General features: G+C 40.2%; 1 protein-coding gene across 2 annotated transcripts; it reads right to left on the bottom strand.

Moving 5' to 3' along the window:
• Positions 1 to 236: 236 nt before the first annotated feature.
• On the bottom strand, positions 237 to 21,351 carry FEM1C (fem-1 homolog C). Of its 2 annotated transcripts, none has more exons than XM_052777713.1 (3): positions 21,240 to 21,351; positions 19,956 to 20,685; positions 237 to 5,924 (listed from the first exon to the last, which is right to left on the bottom strand). In XM_052777713.1, exons 2-3 carry the CDS (start codon positions 20,497 to 20,499, stop codon positions 4,615 to 4,617), a joined length of 1,854 nt encoding a protein of 617 aa, XP_052633673.1. In that variant the 5' UTR covers positions 20,500 to 20,685; positions 21,240 to 21,351; the 3' UTR covers positions 237 to 4,614. The 2 variants fall into 2 exon arrangements, with proteins under 2 accessions (XP_052633673.1, XP_052633674.1); XM_052777714.1 differs by lacking the exon at positions 21,240 to 21,351 and adding an exon at positions 20,817 to 21,063.
• Positions 21,352 to 24,299: the final 2,948 nt, after the last annotated feature.

Here is a 24,299-nt window from a genome sequence, read left to right as displayed (position 1 = left end):
AGACTTTTCTTTACTATTACCCACTACCAGAATTTAAAGGCTTGGCTGGACCACCATTTCACAGAAATAAAGAGGATGAAACATGACGTTTTGTGTAAGGTACAATTCTTAATGACATGAAGATGGAAGTATAAAGCTGCAGCATTCACATTTAACTATTTACACTCAACAGAAAAAGCCGCTTACCAACCAGTATTGCAGTAACCCTAAAGGAAACAGATAGACTCAGACAGGTGTTCTCCAAAACATATTTTTAATGTAATCTGCATTTCGAGCCTAAGGAGAGTAAGAGCAGAGAAATATGCTTGTTATTCCTTTTTTACATTACTGTTAAAGCTAAATTACTTCATGTAAAAAAGAAACTGTAGTATTTCCATACACGGAGCTAGCCCTGCATAGGAAGTCTTTGTGACAGAATGGAACACAAATACAATGTTAGTTAAAACCAAACCAACAACAGCTTTTCATTTTGCCTTCACTGAGGGTTCAACAGTTACTTTCACACTCAAAGCCAAGAGACATGAGCGGTCTAGCATGTCTCCCATCAATTTTCCCAAAATTACTTTGAAGCATTAAACACCAGTTGTAGTCACATTGTAGTCACAGAAGACAGGAATTAGTGTTTAGTCTACTTACTTTTGTCAACATTTTAGAGTATAACAAGCATTCCACTCTGTATTTCAAAGCATGAGGAAGCTATTTCAAGAGCAGTCATATCCTGCCACTGTCACCTTGCAGTTGATATAAAACTGAGGAGAGGCACATTTTTTCCTCATAAGGTTTTTACCTTTTTATAAATCCTCCTCTAAAGATTTTGCTATAGCACTCTATTCCTTTTTTTAAAGTAGTGTTTTGTAAAAATGGAAAGAGTTTAATTTTAACCAGTTGCAAAGCAGTCATTAAGAGAGTGCTCTTTGGGGACTTAGAAAATACACAAAATTACTTCCTATCCAGGGACTGTTGTAAAGTATATATGGAAAACTAACCACACTGTTGCCTTGCATTTCAGAAAGTGTCTTTACACTACACTTAACAAACAGAACAGAGACAGCACAGACAGCTGGAATCTTGTTACCAGCCTAAGTGATACAAAAATAGGAATACAGTTTTAGAACTTGGTAAGAAAGCATTTCATTTTTTTATGAGAATACTCTTCATCTTCCTGGCTGAACTATTTCAGATGAAACCCAAGATGATTAGAAGAAAAACTGCTTTAAGCCTTTATCCCCAACCCCAAAACTTCAGAGGTTCAACAAACAAGGAGGTATCAGTGTCTTTGTCTCTAAGGAGCCATACCTTTAAAAACAATTTAAATTGTTTAATCAATTTTAAAACCTGTTTCACCCTTGCAGGGCATATAATTTTTTCTGCAGTGTTCTCAACATTTTTCTGCATCCATAGCTCAAGAAGCAGTACATTTCATCAGAAGAAAAGCCCAAATAGGAAGAAAAGAGGAGAACAGGAAAAGTATGAGTTAAAAATACGACAAAAATAAAACAATTCTGTGTTCTGAATGCTCTTTAGTTCCTTGTCCTTACCACAGGTTGAGTCCAGCTAGCAACACTACTGCATTTAGCATCAACAAGTTTCACTAAAATAAACTTATTCCCACCTCTGAATAGTAAAAAGAATAAAAAAAAAAAAAAAAATCTGGTCCAGAAAGTTGGTATCTATACTGAAGTAGAGACAAAACTGGTTTGAATCAGGGGCCAAGGGGGCAAAACTGCTACTACGCATTAGCACTGGCCTTAGTGGCACATGCATCTCAGACAGGGCCTGCTGTCCCAACTCTCCCTCCCAATCAGCAAATCCTGAACTAATCCCTACCTAGCACAGGCTCTGTGCCAATTTGTCTTAAAATTAAGAAAAATTAAACAGGGTAATGTAAACACACAGGGCTAAATGGAAAGTGGTATTAAATGCATGAACTCATGTGCCTGGACACCTAAGTCCAAGCATCTAGCAAGGTAAGAGTTCAGCAGATAGCCTCATCACCACGAAAAATTACAATTCTGCAGAAATGATAGTCTTTAGGACTGATACACATTGATAGATATTTAGACAGAACTACATCCAATAAGTGAGTACATCTTATTAAATTGGTTTGTTTTTAAAGAGTAGCTAACAGAATAAGCCTTCCTTGTAGCAATTTTCCCCACATCTACATATACTTAATAGTGATATGCTTTCTCTTTTGGGAATGTTTTCCATTCAAAAATTTGCTAACAATTAACAATTTTTAGATTATATTTCTGGACTAATAATGTCCAACTAATTTTAAACAGGATATTTGACAGTTACAAAGACAGAAATTTAAACTAAAAACACTGAAGAGCAGTACAGATTCCAGAGTATAAAACTCTAAAAATCCCTTTCTCTGTGACCTGTAGAAAAACAATTATTTTTATGACTTGAAGTATAATGTGGATCATTTCTAGCGTGGTGTGATTTGTTGATTATCCCCACTTACAGAGTAGTAGAAAAGCATAAAAATAAAAAATAATAAAAAAAATTTAAAAAAATCAAACTACGTGTTCTCACAAATGACAACTTGGGTGGCATATGTTTTAATCATTACAGATCAGAGGAATTCAACCAATTGAATAGAATTTTACTCCTGTGTATTTGCAAGAGAAACTAACAGGGCTTCCTCATTCTCATAGTTTCATACAATGTAGACACAGCATGAGACAAACAAGTGAAAGTTGCTTCAAAATACAGAGTCTGAAAGTGGTAATACACAAACAGCAATGCTTTCAACATACATTTGTTTAAATACATCCCCATTATTTTTCTTAAGAACGGCTAAGCTAATAGGCACCACGCTGTACACTAACAGGAATGCCAAAAGAGCCCAAAAGCAAGGAAGCACTATTCTTATATACTCCCAAGACACATTCGTCCTCAACTTCATTCACAAGTGACAAAAATGTTCCAACATCAAATTAAAAAATAAAAATAAAATATTAAAAAAGACCCTCCTAAAACAACTTTACCTTTATCTAATTGATTTGGTTTCTAAATATGTCTATCACTGACAAAAACCTAAAACACCTTGTTGAATTTCTGGAGCAAGAACCCCATAGGTACACCTACTGCCCACCGCCGAAATGAAACATCAAGTCAAAAATACCCAATATGCCAGACCACTAAACTTGCAAGTAAACTGTATTCTATCCAACAGAAATGAATTTCTCTTTAAGACATTTGCAGGGCAAATGTGCCACAATAAATTCTACTATTAATCAACAGTAAAGTGCTGAATTATATTAATTACCTGAATCGCACTCACATTTATGATCTTCATTTATAGATTTCTTATCAAGTCAAAAGAGCCCTTTCTGTTGTAAAAGCTAAGCTGTTGTGCAAATATTATAAAAATAGGTACTTTAATTAGGAGCTATATACACAACAGAACTTCTGCTTTTTGTTAAGTACAGCTGATGTAGTAGAGATGAAAAATCCATGCAAGTATTTATAAAGATACTTAAAATGAAGAAAAAAGGACACTGCTATAGAACTTCCAATACCCCGGCATACAGCCACTTACTATATTAGATGATGTCTAGATCTGGACTGATAAGCATCATGCCACCAACATGCTTTAGTTTCTTTTGTAGCTAAAGTCGACTTGTAAATTTTAAACTACAGCATACATTTGATCTATTTCTCATTAAAGTGTATCATTAAGTTTGAGGTTAAACTTTGAGCAAACTTCACATCTAGTCACATAACCAGCACAAGCAAGACATTAGTGCAAAGAGGAAGGTGTCAGTTGTACATAATGAGGACTCTTCCCCTAACTGCACGATGCAATAAAATGATTTTCAGATTTGAAGTTCAAGTGGACTATGATGAGAAAAAGCGAGATTTTCTTCTCCCTAATTTAGGATGAATTTCCAGAGGATCAAAAGGAAAGCAACCTCAGTTACAGCAGTCAAAAAAGTCAAACCCAAGTTTGGAGTGCTGATAAGTAACTCCAAAATTCATCATGCTATGAAGGCAGCATTCTCAAAAGAGCTCCAAACAAACTGCAAAACAAAATTGGCATTGAAGTTGAAATTGGCCAAGTGCTGCATAGAAATATGCTCACACACAACAGTCATGTTTAAGCCAGTGCATAGAGAAGATAAAAGCACTTATGGTAGTTGCAAATGTTAACAAGTCCATACAACTTCTACAATTTAGCAATGAGTCCATAGAAAAAAAAAATAGAGTAAGAGTAGAAATGCTCAAGCAAAACCAAAAAAAGATGACCTTCCAACTGTATAAAATCCATATAACGGTTATAGTAAAAAGACTTCAGTGGAAAATACTCAACTCAGTCCCAAACACCCAACAGGCAAATAAGACCAGAATAGACAAGCCTTTGGCAGACAATTTTAAGAGTCTAAATATGGCATTACATTTCTAAATCATCCACAAAATATATTATATGGCATATTCATATTAAATACTGGGTAACCAACTCTGCAAATCTGATGCTAACAATGCTTTAGCCAATGAGAGCAAGATGGAGCAAGCTAAGGGAATGCTGGTGTATCACAACAGTGCTCAAGGAAAATATCGTCACCAAGTCGTGCTTCAGAAACAGTACTCTGGGACTCCACACTATCATCTATGGAGCAAAACAAAGTTCTCTAGTTTTTCAGGGATGTGCCCTGCATAGTATATGTTATGATTCACTATTACACGAGCAGCAAGACACTGCAAGGTAGTATGATTTATGGGCTGGATTAAATTTTTTGCTATTTCTTTCTCATCCAGCAAATCACTAGCAGTTTTTTTATGCGAGTTTGTGGCATCAAAGTGTGAACCTGACTTGATAAGAAGATTCATGATGTCTGGATGGTTGTTCAGTGCAGCAATGTGTAATGGACTGTTGTTATCAGAGTCTCTGACATTTACATCAGCACCACATTCCACCAGGACAGCAGTAACTTGTAGAGAGGGGAATTTACAAACTGGGTAGCGACCCACACATGTAGTATTATTGTCAACAGCAAGGTGAAGTGGACTGAAGTTATGCTTCCCTCTAGGCTGAAGCTTAAGAAACTTGTAAATAGTCTGTTTCTTAAAATGCTCCTGTTCTGAGCTGCAAGGTACTTTCTCCAACAAGCAAATTAAATGCAAAATGATGGAAAGGGCTTTATTCAGCTGTATTGGATCAGGAGGACACTGTGTCTGCTTCATGGCCCGTTCTATTTCAAGAACGCTTTTGCACAGTATACCCATGAGATCATCAAATGTGACAGTAGTGCCTAGGAGGCCTTTTGCCCTATCCTGCAGCATGAAGGAGAAAAGTTCAGCGAATGATAGCAAACTGCTGGCTGTCATAGGGCTCAGGGGATCAAGATTGCTCTGCTGCATGTCCAAAGCATATTTCCATAAGTTGATGCAACGCTTGAAGTTTCCAGAGTCTGCATAGACAGCACCTCTGTATCTAATATAGTAGGATGTATCTGGGTGAGAAGGGCCAAGAATACGTTCTCTAATTAATAGTGCTTGCATTCTCATTTCATCAGGGTCTGCAATAAGATTTTCTAGCTCTTCTGAGCTGTTTACCTCTTTAGCATAATCATATGCCATAATTAGTGTTTGTGGCACAGGTTTACTCAGGATATTAGTCCTATCACTGTATCTCATTTCCATAGCTCTCTTCCAGTATTTCAAAGCACCAAGCAGATCTCTCTTTTTGTCCACGAATGTTGCTCCTAGAAGTTCCAGAGCATTTATGCGCTCAGCCTTACTGGTCTGCACATGCTGGGTCAGAAAGTCCACGATATTTGTGTGGCCTGTCACACTAGCTGACAGAAGGGGAGTCATTCCATAACCGTCCTTTTCCATTTTAGCACAATACTTGAGAAGCATCTTCATGATCTCCAAACTTCCAGATTCTGCACAGTCATGTAACGCGGTGTTACCTGCAAGAGAAGAAACACAGTTACACAAATCGTAATCAAATTATCATCCAAACCCCACCATGCTAATAGCTAAAAAATAATTTTAAAACCCCAAATATTAATAGTTAAAAAAAATATCTGTTTTGACATCTATGGACTATGAAAGGCTTAGATGACAAGTCAAAATATTCAAGATCTGATTAAGTATCAAGGCTGCCAGGCAGTTATAAAAATCAAAATGCTTGATATTATTGACTGAAATAATTAAACAGGTTTTAAGGACCCTTTTGTCCCACCATTTAAAAAAAAAACCGAATCAAAACAAAACCAAAAAACAGAATTAAAATTGAATTCTCCACTACATAAAAGCACAGGAGCAAGCAATTCCATTACGTCAAAAGTCAAGGAAGCAGGGCAGAAGACCAGCTTGACTGAACAGGGAACTTCTTGTGGAGCTCAAGAGGAAAAAGGAATTGTACACTCTCTGGAAGCAAGATCAGGCTTCACAGGAAGATTACAGAGCCACAGTTCATGTATGCAGGGAGAAGACATGAAAGGCCAAAGCTCAATTAGAGCTGAAACTGGACAGTGCTGTGTCAGACAAGAAGAAAGGCTTTTTTAAGTACACTAATAGCAAGAAGACATCTAAGAAAACACTGAACTCATACTTGTTGAAGATGGTCATCTGACTAACAGGGATGAAGAAAAAGGGGAGGCATTCAATACTTTTTTTGCCTCAGTCTTTTATAATATGGATACCTGGGGCTGCCTGATCCCCAGAGTAGAAGGACCATGACTGCAGGAACAATGACTTTCCATTCATGGACACTGAAATTGGAAGGGACCAGCTGTATCAGCTGAATGTTCACAAGTCCATGGAGCCTGATGGGATTCATCCCAGGGTACTGAAGGAGCTAGCGGATGTTACAGCAGGACCCCGCTCTATCATCTACCAAGGTCTTGGGAGTCTGGGGAGGCCCCTGCTGACTGGAAGCTAGCCAGTGTTAGTCCAGTTTATAAGAAGGGCATGAGGGATGACACAGGAAACTGCAGACCTGGTAGTCTAACCCCAGTACCTGGAAAAAGTATGGAGAAGATCACACTGGATACTACTGAAAGGCATTTAAAGAACAATGCAATCATCAGGCACAGTCAACATGGGTTCACAAAGGGGAAGTCCTGTAGAACTAATTTGATATCCTTCTACAATAAGGTCACCCACCCAGTGGATGAAGGGCAAGCAGTGGATGTAGTTTTTCTGGATTTTAGTATGGCTTTTGATGCTGACCCTCACAGCATCCTTCTGGACAAGCTGTCCATGTGTGGGATGAGCAGGTACACACTGTGCTGGGTGAAGAACGGGCTGGAGGGCAGAGCTCAAAGGGTTGTCATGAGTGGGGCTACATCTGGCTGGTGACTGGTCACCAGCAGTGCTCCTCAGGGCTCAATTCTAGGGTCAGTTCTGTTCAATACATTTGTCAATGACCTGGATGCAGCAGTTGAATGCACCATTAGCAAGTTTGCTGATGATAACAAACTGGGAGGTGCTGTTGACCCTCCTGAGGGACAAGAGGCCTTGCAGAGGGATCTAGATAGATTGGAGCATTGGACAATCATCATTGGCATGAAATTTAACAAGAACAAATGCCAGATTCTGCACCTGGGATGGAGTAATGCCAGGCACAAGTATAACTTGGGAAAGGAGCGGCTGTGGAGCAGCCCTGCAGAAAGGGATCTGGGGTGCTTGTTGACAGCAGGCTCAATATGAGTCAGCAGCGTGCCCTGGCAGCCAAGAGGGCAAACCGCATCCTGGGGAGCATCAAACACAGGATAACCAGCTGGGCAAAAGAGGTGATTATCCCACTGTATTCAGTGATGGTGCAGCCTCACCTTGAATACTGTGTGCAGTTTGGGGCCCCGCAATTTAAGAAGGGTGTGAAGGTCCTTGAATGCATCCAGAGGAGGGCAACAAAACTGGTGGAAGGGCTGGAAGGCATGTCCTGTGAGGAGCGGCTGAGGACTTTGGGTTTGTCTGGTTTGGAGAAAAGGAGGCTGAGGGGCGACCCCATTGCTCTCCACAGCTTCCCGAGGAGGGGAAGTGGAGAGGGAGGTGCTGAGCTCTTCTCCCTGGGATCCAGTGACAGAACACCTGGGAATGGCTCAAAGCTGTGCCGGGGAGGTTCAGACTGGACATTAGGAAGCATTTCCTTACTGAGAGGGTAGTCAAACACTGGAAGAGGCTTCCTAGAGAGGTGGTCAATGCCCCAAGCCTGTCAGTGTTTAAGAGGCATTTGGACAATGCCTTCAATAACATGCTTTAACTTTTGGTCAGCCCTGAAGTGGTCAGGCAGTTGGACTAGGTGATCGTTGTAGGTCCCTTCCAACTGAAATAGCCTATTCTATAAGGGATTTTGTATCTGCTTTCAAGTATGAAACAGAAACTTAAGCTTGCTATCTCAATGTTGTTTCACTTCACATTCCCTTCTTCCCTTGTCAAATTTCCCTTCCTCTCTGTCTCCAGCAATGATTAAAAAATGAGATCTATATGAAAATTAAAGTTGGGCTAACTCAGCATGGGCTTTGTTTGCCTCTACACTGTACCTCTTAGTCTCTCCACCTATCAACCCTTTTGATTTACATATTTTGGAGCAGTAATTGTACACAACGGAAAATACAATCCATCACACCAGGCCCTTCATCTCCGCTGGGGCCTTTGAGACTGCCAGTATATTTTGAGGAAGCTGGATATTTTGTCAAGCACATGTATATGCCCACACAAACTACTCTTAATGCCTTCTTAGGTCTTTATCCTGAAGTCCCACATTAATCCCTCTGCTTCTCTGGTTAGGATTCCCAAAGCCAAGAAGAAAAAAATGCCTTCAACACATAAGATAGATGGCTGTGTGTTGTAAGTCTTATCATTTGCTTGCAGATTATTTCTCATTAGCATGACATTGCACAGTCTCTATTTAAAGGCACTCCAATTCTAACACCATGTGGGGAAATTTCTAGTAAGCACTAGTGCCACCTATTTGAAAACCCCACTCACAGAAAATTAGAAAGTAAGCATTGGACACCACAGTTAAATAGTTAACTATTAGGCTTCAACTAGATGAAAATTTTGCTTAACTTCAAATATGAGCACTTCACTGGAGGAGAAGGAAAAAGATGGAGACAAACTCTCCCGGTCCCCTCCCAACACAGCAAAGTCTCTTATGTGGTTGACTGCTTTTAAAATTACATAACTTAAATCTACCTTGTTCTTTATAATATATTATACATACTACAGATTCAGGCATAGTAACTTTTCAGCCTCCCACTAAATTAACATGTAAATTATTAATAGAAAGCTCATGTAAAAATCCCCCCCCAATTAAGATTTCTTACATCATTAGCTCTGCAAATTCCAGTTAATTGCCCATCAGATCATCAGTTTCTGTTACACTGTCAGCAAGTTTCCATATTCACAAATAAGACCTTCTTTTCTAAGGGTTCTCTGTCCATTCGGTCATGAGATTTGGCTTTTAAGTTTCCTGAAACTTCCTTATTTGTATTTTTGGTAGGCTTTTTTTTAATGCCAACAAGACAGCAATTCACAGTGCACTTTGCTGTTGTATTTGTAGTCCCTAACAAGACTACGGTGGGTTAGGAAACAAAGCAGTAGTCTTGAAATCTTCAGCTCACGTTTGGGTTAAGTGTGTATTTGTATAGTCTACTGATCTAAACAGCTTGTATTTATCTTCATACACTTTAATTTTTTTTCTGGTATCTGATCTCTAGAATGTGCAGTTTACTCTTACTAGAGTATTTAGCTAATGAAACTCAAATCAAAAGTGTGCCTGAGATCTGTCTTAAAAGCTGAACACTGTATAGAAATAAAACTAAAATGGAGGTAAAGCCTTTCCAGTAATATGATCTTTCTGCCAAGAATACAGTTTACACTGTCTTAAATACAATAAATTCAAAAGCAAAACATTTGAAGTTAGTCCACGTACATGTATGTAAGGAAAAAAGATTTGTACTTACTAAATACACTTCAAAAATAGAAAGTTTGCTCCATTTTCATTTCAATTATAAGAACCTAATGTAGGTCTATACAAATAATTCTGACATCTTCTAGCTTTTACATATGTGACTTCATAGCACACTTACCTTCTTTCTAACAAGACACAGTAAGAGGATATAAAGTTGAAGAGAAAACATAATAGCAAAATTCAGAAATACGTGGTGAAACTGTAATGACTGTCCTCTAAATTCAATACCTGCCTGTCACCAGAAGCACCAGATACCTCAGATCCACAATGTAGACCTCTATTCTGTGTTTTGCATTAGCAGATTATCAAGTAGTAGCTTGTTTTTATCTTCTGTTGGCAAGCCACCGAGACAAGAAAAGGTTCACCAAATGCTTTGCTAGTTTTGGTATGCAGAGGAAGTAGTATGTTGAGACTCATAGCCTGTTTAGATAAAGATTTTCAAATGGGCACTGGACATTTTGCCTTGGTTTCCCCACTAGTATCCCAGTCATCCCGTCCTTACTCTTTGTCTTCTAATCTTTCACTTCTCAAAACTTTACATGTAAATTGGTCTGCTGCTTCTTCCTCAAACTAGTTTGTGGACCAACTTAAGATGAACTGACAGCACATTTCAAAGGCCTCTTTGTTGCTCTCAATTCCAGCAACCAGAAGAACAGCAGTAAGGAGGAATGGCACTTATTCAGGACAAAGTGAATCTCAATTCAGGCTCAGCAGATACCAAAATTTAGCTGACGCACTAATCAAATTCATACAAAAGATGTGTAAAAAGTTATTTTCAAAAGCTTATGACTCAAGTTTAACAGGTTTTTGCAATTATAGCAGAGCTATGAACATATTTTGTCCCCCCAACCAGTATTTAAAGTGCAAGTTCCAAACATAAAAAAAAACAAAACACAAGAAGTAACAGATTGTTTTATTAACAGACAGTGAACTTGCAAAATATTCCTTTCCTGAAACATTTCTGAATAGCAGCCAGTGATTTCACTATCATTACTAACAAGTATGCTGAGGAAGACACCCCAACACAAAGTGGCACCTGAAATTATCTGTTAGATCAAGATTCACAAAGCTAAATCTAGTTCATACAATGGCAAGTGATTTTCAATCTTTAATACCTTAGGCAATATTTATCACTAATAGAGAGCCTTAAGTCCACTATAGGTCTGGCCACACTACAGTCTCTACCAAGACCAACAAAATTTCCAATCGCAGGAACACAGATTTAACCAAATTTAGGTGGATTAAAAGTTTGGCAAATTTGGCATGCATAGTTTATCAATTATAATTCCCTCTGTCCTTGTCATACATCACAGACCAGAAAACTGTCGATATCTAAATATTGAGGAGCAAGAGACCTTTAAATTCCTAAGATGGGAAGGTGTCAAAAGCAGACAAATACACAAGCTCACCAACGCACATATATTTTAAGTCTTCTTGCTATGCTGGAGAAAGTCTAGTTAAAATGCAACTACTGCAGTCAATCCAGAACTAACAACTGGCTGGTTCCTTAGACCACCTGCACTTCTGCAGTCAGTGATGAAGGCAAAACCAGATACATCTGGGTGTTGGCTGAGCCACCAGTTAATACAGCCATTTCAGGGTGTATTCAAGTCCACATGCTGTCCCTCACAGCATGAAACACTGGAATTGGCACCTATTTCCTACCTTCAAGTCAGTATTTTTAAGGTATTTAAAAAGTCATAACACAGAAGCATATTAAAGGCAAATAAACCAAAAGGTATTAGTAATACCAAAGTTCTTACTATTGCTTCACAACTATAAATATGCATTTAGCTGGCTTTAACAATGGGATCAACGGCAGCTATTCATATTACACATTGTAGATCCATCACCTTATAATGCTGCTCTTGACACTCTTTTATCAATTGCCACGCATGTATGCTATGACACATTAATACTAAAAAAATCCACACAAATTAAGCTTGGCCATTGTCTGGGTAAACTCAGGTCCAATTCAACAGTTTGTATGTCATTAATTTACAATGCAGCTATGCAGAACATGTCAAAATATGCTTAAGACTCCAAGGAACTTCACTACTCTGTCCAACTGGATGTTCTTAATTTAAAAAAAAATCATTTTTTTTAATTCATATTACAATTACTGACTTAAGCTTAAACAGCTGTTAGTGACAACATATCAGAAGTACTGTAATTCTTTAGCTACTTATATTGTAGCAGCCCTTAGAGTTAAAATAACCACAGTTATTTTAAGCCACGTACAAACCAATAAAGGAGGGCCATCACCACTAATTTTTAGTGGCTGCACCTCACTTAAGTTTGACTGGATGGTACAGGTACAGCACTGGGAAGGATACATTATAAAAAACCAAGTTTGAATAGACTATAAGTGGGCAGGGTAGACAGACAGCTGAGAGCTGTCAACTTAAACCATAAACCTCAACCGTAAGGAATAACAAGATTACCAGCCATCTATCCCTAGCAAGTATCAAGTGTTATATTCCAGGAAGAACTTGAAAGAGAACATGGAGTGGCCTTAATATCCAATTCAAAGTCCACGTTCCACATATCAGCCAGTGTGGTGGTTCAAGCCCAGCTGGCAACTAAGCACCACACAGCTGCTCACTCACTTCCCCCAACCAGTGGGATAGGGGAGAGAATTGGAAAAAAAAGTAAAACTTGTGGGTTGAGATAAAGACAGTTTAACAAGATAGAAAGGAATAACAATAACAATAATAATTAGAATATGCAAAACCAGTGGTGCACAATGCAACTGCTCACCACCCACTGACTGATGCCCAGTTAGTTCCCCAGCAGTGATCTGCACACCCCCCCCCCAGGCCAACTCCCCCCAGGTTTATATACTGGGCATGACATCACATGGTATGGAATACCCCTTTGGCCAGTTTGGGTCAGCTGCCCTGGCAGTGTCCCCTCCCAACTTCTTGTGCCCCTCCAGCCTTCTTGCTGGCTGGCCATCAGAAGCTGAAAAATCCTTGACTTAGTATTAACACTACTTAGCAACAACTGAAAACATCAGTGTGTTATCAACATTCTTCTCATACTGAATCCAAGATACAATACTATACCAGCTACTAGAAAGAAAATTAACTCTATCCCAGCCAAAACAAGGACAGCCAGGAATTGAACAGTTCAATAAGTGTGGCAAATCAACCATTATTCTGTGAATTCTGTCCATTTCAAAAACACTGTATTGTCTATAATGAAAGGAATAAACAGTGGCTGAACACAGTTCAGAAATTAATTGAATTTTTTAACATTATTTATTCAGTAACAAACTAAAAATCAACATTATATCTACTGTTGTATTAAAAAGGAAAAAGGCTGAAAATATGTAAAAGTAATTTGAAAGTCATTCTCTTCAATAAGCAGTTTTCCAAGGGACACATATGAAGATGTTGGTCAAATTAAAGTATTCTTTTAAAGGTGTGAATGATTATTTCAAAATGGGTTTCATTAAATTTTCTTTATCAATTTTTAATTCCAAAATGATCTGCAGGAATTTAATCACATATAGAAGATAGCTAATATTACAACAACATGAAAGGCTCATCTTTCTTGCCCAGAAACAAAACTGGACTGGAAATGTTTTGGTAGTCGCAATACTTCTCTGCTAGAAAGTGAGTGCCACTATACTGTATTGCTAATACTGCTTACAAAACATTTCTATCTATATAAAACTTTAGTATTCACATTACCTAATAACTTCCTTTAATTAAAAACAGCAACAAAGAAATGGAATAACCCCACCTCTAGTCCTTCCAAATCTTGCAAAAACAAATTAAGGAAAAAGGTATGATCAGTTGACATCATAGCTTCATGGTTTATTCTTTTGTTACAGTCCTCCTTTAAAAGTGGTATGAACATTATACAAACACTTCACATATCACAGAACTAATTCTCTAACTATCCAGTGTTACCAGAAGCTTGGGGGGAGGCGGGGGGGGGAGATTCAAATTCATAATGAGGCCATGTCTTTCTATGTCTTCTATGTCAGAAGCAAATAATTCCCAAAAGAGACTGGTAGCTTTTGACATGGGAATGAAAGAAAATGAAGCAATGACACAGAAAGTGATTTGACTTGACTTACAACCAATTAAGTACATCCACGTCCTAATACAAAATGCTTGATCAAATTTCTGGGTAGTGAAACTTACATTAAAATTTAGTATCAATCTGATTTCATATCCAAGATCTTTAAACACATGACAAAGATTTAATTTAAATGACTGATCAGTATGTAAAATTAACATGTATATATTTTTGCAGCCTTACAGATTAAATCATCACTTTTATAAAGTGAAGTTGTTCATGTAACATTGATTTTTTTCTAACAGAACACTTGAAGTAATGAAATCTTCCAAGAGTTCTACTGATTTAAAAAAAAAAAAAAAAAAGAGTATTGCTACATACATACAAACATGGGCAGTACACAAGAAAACTGTTATACATCCCTATCCTTAGTAGGCATGACAAAGAAAAACTAAAGGTATGTCTTCCATTTAAGAAGAAATTAAGTAAAAATTGCAAAGAACTGCTAATCTCAACAAATTATTTTAATCTAGTTTCCATAGGCTCTAACAGAATAAGTGCTCTCTTGCTCACCAAAGCACTTCACAAGAACTTGTATTATCAAGATTACCAATACAAAGCATGCTGTTAATAATTTAATTTCAACAGAAACTCCTTATTTAGTTGAAATTCAAGAATTTATTTCTTTAAACTGTATCTTCCTTATTTTATTTACAGCCATTCCTACTGAAGTTCAGTTTCCACATAGCGTCACACACAAAATATCTACAAAATGCAGTGTGCTGTGCCATGTTAATACCGACCAAAAAAGGAAAACAAACAAACAAAAGGACACAGAACACTTTTAGAGCAAGGTTTTTTTCACAGGTGGGGAAAAAGAAAGGAAAAAAAAAAAAAAGGAGGGGGGGGAGCTTTGTTTTGGTTTTTTGTTTGGTTTTTTTTCCCCCTTCTCTGCCCCCTCCCCAAATGAATCTTGGCAAGCAGACAAGACAAAAAACGTCAGAAGAGAACAAACCTGTCAGACTCCTTAATGTTTACTGCAAGAGAAAATTAATTATTTTTAACTCATACTAAACCACACTGATCATAGAGCAAATAGCATGAATCTCTCTAATCCCCCTATTTCTGGGTCTGCCAAGTCTGTAAAAAGACTTTTTTCCCTTACCAGCACATTTGAGTGTTACACTTTCCAGTAGTCCACATAAATGACAATACTGAAATAGCACTAGCCCTTGATATAGTACTACTATATGTATAACCTTGATACAGTACCCACAGAGACTGTATGCTTCTACACTTTCCAAAATGAGGAAGCAAAGTCAACAAGCCTTGTCCTCCATATTATTTTACAAAGCTGTTCTAATCAAATACTGTGCCAGTGGAATTTAAGAACAACAAGATTTTGAATCATAGCTTTATTCTGTATTTTCAAAATACCTGAGTCCCTTCAACTGCTACAGTAGCATGGAGGATCATAAACAACAAATCAGGGCTTGCAACCAAACATTCCTGTGCAGATCTCAAGAGACACCTAAAGCAATGCCTAGTCCAGCAGTTCTTATGAAATTTTCTAACACTTTGGAGAAGAAATATTGGTCTTTTGATTAGCAAACAAGTCTGCTAACTACAGAAGAGGGACAGAGTTAGTGAAGACCACTAGTAAAAACCATGAATATCACGCTGAAGAGAAAGAGACCACGTACCAAGCAGCTGAGCAACAGAAAGACCTACAAGGCATGTTCAGAAAAAAACATCTGCCTTTCAAGTAGGTATTTTGGAAAAGAGTCCTTATGCCCCACACCATTACATTGAGACCATCCTGACTATCAGCACATGTGTATTTTATCTATAATTTAACTTATTAATTGCAGAAAGGAAGGGAATGAATCTATTATTGCAGCAAGTCTGGTGGAGGAGGATAATTCATAACACAAATTAACAAAATGTGCAGTGCAAATTTTCAAAACGCAGGATCTAAGTGTTCTGTCTGGAGTTACAACAGAAGTGTAAGATCCCTTTAAGATGGTCTGCATGCAAAATACTTTTATTGGGGCAATTATATGAAATGTTTTATTTTAAATATAAAATCCAACAAACACAGCCCCAGGTATATCCCCAAGAGGGCTCAAATCCATAATTTGAAGGCCCAAAGACTGATATCACTCGAATTACAAGAGTAAGCATTTCCCTCTCTATACACAGCAGCCAAACAAACACTGTGCACAGAAACACATCAGTGAAACACTGTATTTAAGAATCCAGACCTCTACTCTGAACGTAGTAAGGGAACACCACTCTAACAGATCACTGGCAGGCTTTGCAATGCAGTAGAAAAGAAAACTGCATGCAGCAAGCACAGAACATCCTCCTCATCCAGCACAAAGGTAAGGTCTGTGCTTCACTTGAGCTTCAGCTCTAGGGTTCTACCTCCTCCTGAAAAAATTCAGGTTTCTGCTACTCTAGCATTATCCACACCATTCCTCCTTTTAAGAGAAGCATAAAAGCTTTAAGATATTTAAGAGTGGGGGGTTTTTTGGAAGAAAAAGAAAAAACCCCAACCAAAAAACCAACAACTTGCCATTTGAGATATTATTATCTACCAGTGCAACTTACTAAGCTATACTGGAGAAGCCTCTGAGTTGGGAAGACAGTGGTGAATTAACTCACTTTGCAAGTGTTGTTTTGGCTGCTTTTTGCTTTTCTACCCAAAAAAAAAAAAAAAAAAAAAAAAGAGATATCTACAAGTATCTTTGCTGTTTTCCACAATTTTAAGAGAAAAAACCCCACCCTTCTTACCCCAGGTATCAGTTTTTTCCCCCCTCACTAACACTGTTCAAGTAACCTAAAATATTTTTTTAAAAAAATCCTTTGTTTACATTTCTGTTGCCTATGTGCTTCATAAAGTTTGGGGAAACTGTGAAAGTTCAGATCTGCAAAACAGTAGAAAACAAAGACAACCAAAGGCTTGCACTTTAAATTCAGACCCATTGGCCATCTTTCCCAGTACAGCACTTACCTACCCCAAACATCTTGTTACCTCCTTCTTCACCACCATCTCCTGTAAGACAGTGCCAGACCTACAGTTTACCTTGGTGTAGCATCTTGTCTGACTCAGACTCTGAAGTCTTTATGAAAATCTTAATCATTTCCTAGCTGTACTTTTGCACTTCTACAACTGTCTTTCAAGAACCTCTGCATTCTGAATTTCCATAGTCCAAAACACAGTTGCGGGATTCCGCCTGTATTTTAGAAGCAGGATTTCATCACATGTTTTCACCTGCTCTTTTATATTCTGCCTCAGTTATCACCCAGACTTTTAGATACCTGTGAACTCAGCTATTTTCTCATCTCAAAGTATTTGGATTTTTCTGTGGAACTGCCAACACTTCAAAACATTTTCATATCTTTCTCAGCTCTAGATTTTCATGGGTTTTAAAATGTGAATAAGGTTCTGCCTTACAATATGAAAATCCAGTGGAAAAACACAAGGAATAGCTCAAGTAATTTTGCTCCCCCCCCCCGCCCCGTTTTTAAGAATAGTATCTGGAAAAGAAACTATAGTAATCTCACACAACAGCACCTCTACTGAAGTTACATAGTTTTTTCTTATAAGGAGAGTTGTAACTTTAGATGCAGCAAAATTTATAGTAGCTAAAGCTTTTACATTTTTCACAGAACAGCAGGCTTCTCCATACATGGCCCCAGGAAGGGGCCTATCTAAAAAGAATTCAGATACAAGGATAGCAACAACTTCTATTACTCAAGAGCAGTGCACTCAGGTTTTCTGTATCTCCCTACTACAAGCACAGGCACACCGTCAACTGTTCAGTACACAGCAGGGAGGAGTAGAAATTGAAAATAATACACAGAGACTCTGAGGTGGAACATGACAATGTAGAATGAATCCTGTTGGAAATACTAATTTTGAAATTAATAAGTACTAAGCATTCTTGAAAACAAAGTTGAGAAGGTTAGTTGTTGAACCTCAGCCACTGCAACACCCGTACTGTTGCAATACTTCAGGCTACCAATTTTGCTCAGCTCTTCTGCCTTTCTACAGCTGACTTTCACTTTCAGGGTTTATAGTACTTTTTTTCTCTCTTCCTTTACCTCACCAGTGCTTATTAAGTAACTTCAGAGATCAGGCTGCTGTAAGATGCCAAAAAGTATGCTCACGTCATATCTGAGGGGATTTCCACATACAAAACCATATTCCACATACTTGACCAATAGATATCCATTACGTACACACATCCATTTGTACACATGGCAGTTCAAAGCACAAAATGAATTTTAATGAGCTAAAACATATCCAATCCAACTTTTTTAAAAGTTTAATTTAAATAAGAATCAGTTATGCCTTACGAACCCTTGCCCGTGTGCCTAGCTGCGAGTCATACAGAAACTAAAGGAAACAGAGAGAAGAAGGAATTAAGATAATAGAGAAACTGAGAGCACTGAGGAAATCCTCAGGAGTGCATGGCTGCCGCTCAGTCATTTAAACAAAGACAAATAACACTAATGGACTAGTAAAGTGATTAATTAGGACCAGTAAAGTAAAGCCTATTTCACCAACATAAAATGAGGGGGGAAAAGAGCCGCAGAGATATATCTTTTCCCGTTATATCAGGTATTTAACAGCGCTGCTCTGTTCACACCTATCATATAAAGGGATAGGTTTAAAACTAAAAAACAATACACACTTTATATTTAGCTTGTTATTCCAAGAATCCCGCCTAGAAAAATGACATTTTTAGCCTATCACAAGTCCATGATGATTCATAAGCAACCTTAAATCCTTACAAAGGAAGATTTATTTTCCTCTGCCCACCTCTATGACAAATCTGTAGTTTAGCTTTCTCTACATTAAACCCACATATCTGCATGATTTGCTGAAAAAAGGCATATTTAACTGAATAGCTTTTCCAAAGATTACTCTCGTATTTGGCATTTACCAGTGTCATACAATAATCTACACACAAGGTATACTTTAACAGAAATAACTGTAAGGTATAGTACTATACTGTTACAAATGTAATTCGCCTGAAACAGGCAGCGGAAGTATTATGCTACAAAAAGGTTTATTAGCAGATTAGTAATATATGTATTAAAAATAAGCTGCTGAAACACAATCCTGGCTCAGTGAGCTAAAAATTAACTGTAACCTGCAATAATTGGTATGCTTTTCAGGCAAATATCACACCCACATACAAGTTCGAGATGTAATAAAGAACCCAGTGGTTAAACCAAGAAGTCCACATAATTATGATCACAGCAAAAGCAACATAAATCTTCGCTTTGAATGATAACACCAGAGTAACTGTAAACAGGGGCAAAAAGATGTCCTCTGCGATCCGTGCACCACTGGAAGTCCTTCTGTTGGAATCACAGTCACCTGCAGCTTCAATCTTTTAATCCCAATATAAGTTTTTGTTTACTAACACTGAAAAAAGGACCAAAATTATTCAAGAATTTGGAGTGAGAGGCAAGTGAAGAGCAAAGTAGTTATTAATTTCCAACGTAGAAAAGAATTCTTCTCCTTTATGTATCTTTCCTTTTACTAGCCTTATGAGCACAGGTCAGTTTTATGTATAGCATATTTGGTTTGTTAAGAAACAGTATGAAAGACAAGAATATACACTCATATATTTGAATACGTTGCTACACCAACCTACTACAAAGAGGCCTTCTCAGCAAGTTTATTAGCTTTTCGCACGTGCATAAATATGATATTTCATATGACTAAGTCTTTTTAAGAATTAGGGGTTTAAGATTAAAATGCATCACTTTAGAATGAAATTATACAACCCATGTTAACAAAGGAGAACGTTGAAAAAAAACAGTAAAAACATAGCTAAATACACTTTATCTCTTACTCATCCACTTGATGAGACTAAAAGTATTTTTGGATGTCAGCCTCCTAAAGAAAGGTAAATGAGTAAATTTACTCCTATTTAACACAAGGAAAGTGAAAAAAATGGCTTACCTTTAACACTTTTTCTGTTAACATCAGCTCCTTTTTCAAGTAAATACTGAGCAATTTCTTTGTGGCCTTTGTAACATGAGATCATCAAGCACGTATGCCCATGACGGTTCGATACTTCCAGGTCTGCTTTGTGCTCCACAAGGTATTTTACTATTTCCAGGTGACCATCAAAACAGGCAGCTCTAAGTGGCGTTGAATTTGTCAGAGTTGTATTGTTGACAGAGGCACCATGATCTAACAGACACTGAACCACCTTCAAGTGGCCAGCCGCTGATGCTGCCCATAATGGTGGAGCCCCCTCAATGGTCTCACCATCAAAATTCACCGAACCACCAACTTCTATCGACGCAGAGCAATGGTCCAACAAGTATTCCACCATGTCAAGGTGACCATAACGGGCTGCCATCAGAAGTGGTGTGGCACCATTGGTTTTCTCTGACACAAGTAGGGCTACCTCTTCTCTTGTTTTGCTTGCCAGTAACTTGGAAAGGAGCCGCAGCTTGCCATCACGAGCTGCGTTGAACACTGCTGTCTTTAGATCCATTTAGTCTGCACCTCTCTGCTTCTTGAAGGATACACACCTGCCTCTTTCAGAGTCAAAAGCTTACTGGAAACACACAGCCCAAACAGAATGTCCCCAGCTTCTTCTCAGGTCAGTTTCATCTAGATGGGACAACATGGAGACTCTGAACGGGGTCCTGACAAAGCACAAGCTGTGCTTGCTGTAAATCTGCAACAGAAAGAGTTCTGGATATTTTCACCTCCCGACGTCCAGCTGCCTTCCTTGGGACCCTCCCGGGCTACACGGTGCCCCCTGAGGAAAGCTGTTGGGGGGGGGGGGGGAGAAGGGGTTGATCCTACCAGCGTGTTATCCACACCAGCCGCAGAAAAATCCTCTTCTCTCTCCCAGCGTTACGAGCCGTACCCCCGACTTGTTCCGAGGCGTAGCCTCAGGGAAGAGCCCCCCGCTCCCCCAAGGAGCCCCGCAGACACGCACCCCACAGCGGCAAGGCAGGCGGGGAAGGCGACGCACGCCCCGGCCGCCGCGCTCTGGCCGAGTCTCAGGCGGTAGGAAGAGCCTGAGCCTGCCTTTTCCCTCACGACCACCCTCAGTCCGCCCAGAGGCCCGCCGCCCCTCCTCAAAGCGAGCCCCCTCCCCCACCCTCCCTCCCTCCCCTCCCCTCCCCTCAGGGCCCCAAACCCGCTCCCGGCTCCCTCACAGCCCGCCCCGGCCTCCCCGCCCGCCCGAAGCCGGCCACAAAGGACCACCGAGCTGCGGGTTACCTTCACGGGACGCTATCGGCCCCCTCCCGCCGCAGCCGGCCTCACAGGGAAGCGCCCGCCGCCGCCCCCCGCGCCTCGTCCAGCTCCTCCATGACAGCCGGCCCCCGCCACCCAAAACCGGCCCTGCGCCCGGGGCGCGGCGCAGCCTCCTGGGCGCGGCCGGGACCAATCATAAAAGGGCGCGGGCGCTCGCCAGCCACTCGCAGACGGACTGGGGGTGGGACTACGCCGCCGCTCAAAGGCGGCGGCGAGGGCGGTAGCTGGCCGCTAGGGGACGCGCGAAGTTCCGCGCGTGCGGGGGGCAGCGCAAGCGCCGCGGGGCAAAAGAGGGATACGCCTCATCGATTAATAAATTTTGGGTGAAATGTCCGATTTTTGCAGCGCAGAGGATGCTCTGGCTCTGGGCGACGTCGCTGTTTGGCGTCAGATTTGCTTTTTCTGACGTTGCACGTGGCTTGCTTCGGGCTTAGCATGTAAGGTTTGGTTGACACCCGTAATAATAAAAAGGGAGAAAGATCCTAAAAAAGCTGTGCCCGAGCAAGGGAATGTAACTTCTGCCACAACCAAGTATATTATCTGCAAGCCTCAGAACGCAGTGACACCATATGCACAAACAAACTTGGAGAAGAACCATGGACATTAATGGGCAGTAATTTGGACATCAATTTGCAATGAAATCTAGTAGCTCCCCCCCCCCCAACCAAAAAAAAGAGAAAACAGTTCGATTTGCAATTTTATGTACAGAAGCAATATTTCACTGCCTGGCTTGCTGTTTGTCCCCTTTGTACCCTGCACCAGCAAGATGGTACACAGGCTGCTGATTGTTTGTCTGCAAACCTCAGAACCAGAAAGATGAAAACAAAACAATGGGGAACAGTTCTGTGCTGGAGGGAACATGGAGATGATAACCTGGAGTTTTCAGGGCAGGCTGTATGCAGCACTGATGGACCTGCAAACTACAGGGCTCCACGGTCACTTGTAAAGTAACAGATGCAGCAGTGCTTCTACAGGTATAAAACACCGGCATGTCCCCACTCCCTCACGGCTCTGAATTAGGCCAAGTTCCCGGGACAGGGTCCATGGGAGGAAAATTGGGCAGGCAGGCCAGTGGGGAATGGGAATGGCTTCTGCAGAGACGTTCCGCCTGGACCATGGCAGAAGATGAACCCTGGCAGGCAGCTGCGAGGCACACCGATGGGGAGTTTAGATACAGCTTGTTGGACCACCAGGCTTCTTCTTTAAATAAAAATCTCTGTCTCCTGTGGCAAGTAATAGATCTGCCTTGATATTTCAGAAATCTACCTTAGAGTCACTAGGTGTAGGCATTTATGAATTAAGCAGAGAAATAAATTATTAAAGAAAATTTTACAGGAGTTATACTTGTCCAAGTGCCCTGCTGCCATCCTTCTCTTTCATACCTCGATATACATACATCTTCAACAATTATTTAATCGTATTTATATTTTATGAAGGCCATTCTCAGGACATGAGTGGACTTAATGAGGTCTGATAATGATGCTGCATCCTGACCACTGCTGTACATGTTTCACACTTCCATGCTGCCCCACAGAGGCAGCACTTGCTTGGCAGTACCTGGCTCCAGAGGGGCACCTAGAGCCACATGTCTGGGTACGGCCCCAGCCAGCAATTCCCCACTGTAGTTATTTTCTGACTCCCAGAATGGATCTAAGCCCTGCTTCCCAGAGGTAAAAAGCAAATGTTTTGACCGAGTGTACCTGAAGCGCCGTGAAAACCAAAAGATACTGATTCCTTCTTTAAGGTTTCAACTTTAATCATTCGTAGCCAGTCAATCTGGCATGGGGACATGGTGCCAGGGACAATTTCATCTGGCTTACCTCCCCCTCTTTTGTGGCCGCATGCTGGTGTAGGAGTAACAGCCCCATACCCACGGGGAGGAGGGGTATTATTGTCAGACTGGGATTTTTGGTGGTGCCCCAAATGCAGCCCATACCATTGAAAAGACCAGTTAGCCTTGATGCTTTATTGGTTTTGCAGGTTCCTTCCCCAAAATATACTGTCTGTTTTTGAAAGCTGTGAGTGGAGAACGGTGTTAAGTGGAATAATAACGTGTGTTGTGATGCCTTAGTTCTCACCTCAGGGTGTTCTTGTCCTCACAGCTACTCACAGAAGACAGCAGAAGGGATTTGTTGCATACATGAGGGACTAACGTGGTACCTACTTGCAGACACCTGTTGTTTGGTGTGGAGCGGTCCTCCCCTCTGTGCTTGGGCCACGCCTCTGTGGCACTGTGTCTCACAGACCAGCGTTTTACTGTTGCACCCTCTAGGTTGAAGAAGAGATGTTTATTTTGTGTACAAATGGTAATACCATAAGGAAAAACTCACAGGTCACCAGGCAATGCTTGATGGAGTGCTTGGTCTGAATCAGCGGGAGGGTTTTCAGGAGTGCCATTGATACTTTGGGACCCAAATTCTGTTTTCAGCAAGAGATCCAGTTGTAAAGTGCTGTATTGTTTAGTTTCAACCCTTCAGTTCTTTATCCCTATGTCCCAAAGCACAAAAGAGGATGGTGCAGAGCTTTCTTTTTCCTCAAGGCAGGCTATGCACAGCAATACAGCAAAGAGAAACCTCAACCATACCTCAGTTGTTAGCTTTGGCACTAGAAGCAATATATCTACACTAACATGACCTCGAATTTTTTATCCCACTTTTTATCATGCGCCAGGCAGTATCCCCAGCACGACTATACTTCTGTTAGGCCCTGAGCTAACTCAGAAAACTCTGTGTTGCATTTTGCGAGGTGGACATGCACTCCAGCTGCTCTTGGTAGTGTATGTAGCGTGTGTCCTACCTAAGCTGGCACACAGTCCTTTACACAGAGCTGGTTGAGAGTTAGGTCAGGAAGGGAATAGAGCGTATAAGATCAGAAAGGCTCCCAGGAGTGGGAGCCGGAGCAGGCGGTGAGCTGAGCAGAGAGATGCCTAAGGCATCTGTGAGCAAATGCCAGCATGTGAGCTGAGGTCAAATTATTCAGTAAACTGAAATACCTGTTGAAGCACAGCATGAATCCTAGGTCTTC

Source organism: Harpia harpyja, chromosome Z, assembly GCF_026419915.1.
Source record: "Harpia harpyja isolate bHarHar1 chromosome Z, bHarHar1 primary haplotype, whole genome shotgun sequence".
NCBI classification, from domain to species: Eukaryota; Metazoa; Chordata; class Aves; order Accipitriformes; family Accipitridae; genus Harpia; species Harpia harpyja.
This window is presented reverse-complemented; position numbering and strand designations above follow the sequence as displayed.

Bases quoted from the DNA above. Each gene is read 5' to 3' on its own strand.
- FEM1C (XM_052777713.1), bottom strand. From the start codon at position 20,499: ATGGATCTAAAGACAGCAGTGTTCAACGCAGCTCGTGATGGCAAGCTG. The intron at 5,925-19,955 runs GTAAGCCATTTT...CTTCTCTTGCAG, and splicing joins TAACAGAAAAAGTGTTAAAG to GTAACACCGCGTTACATGAC.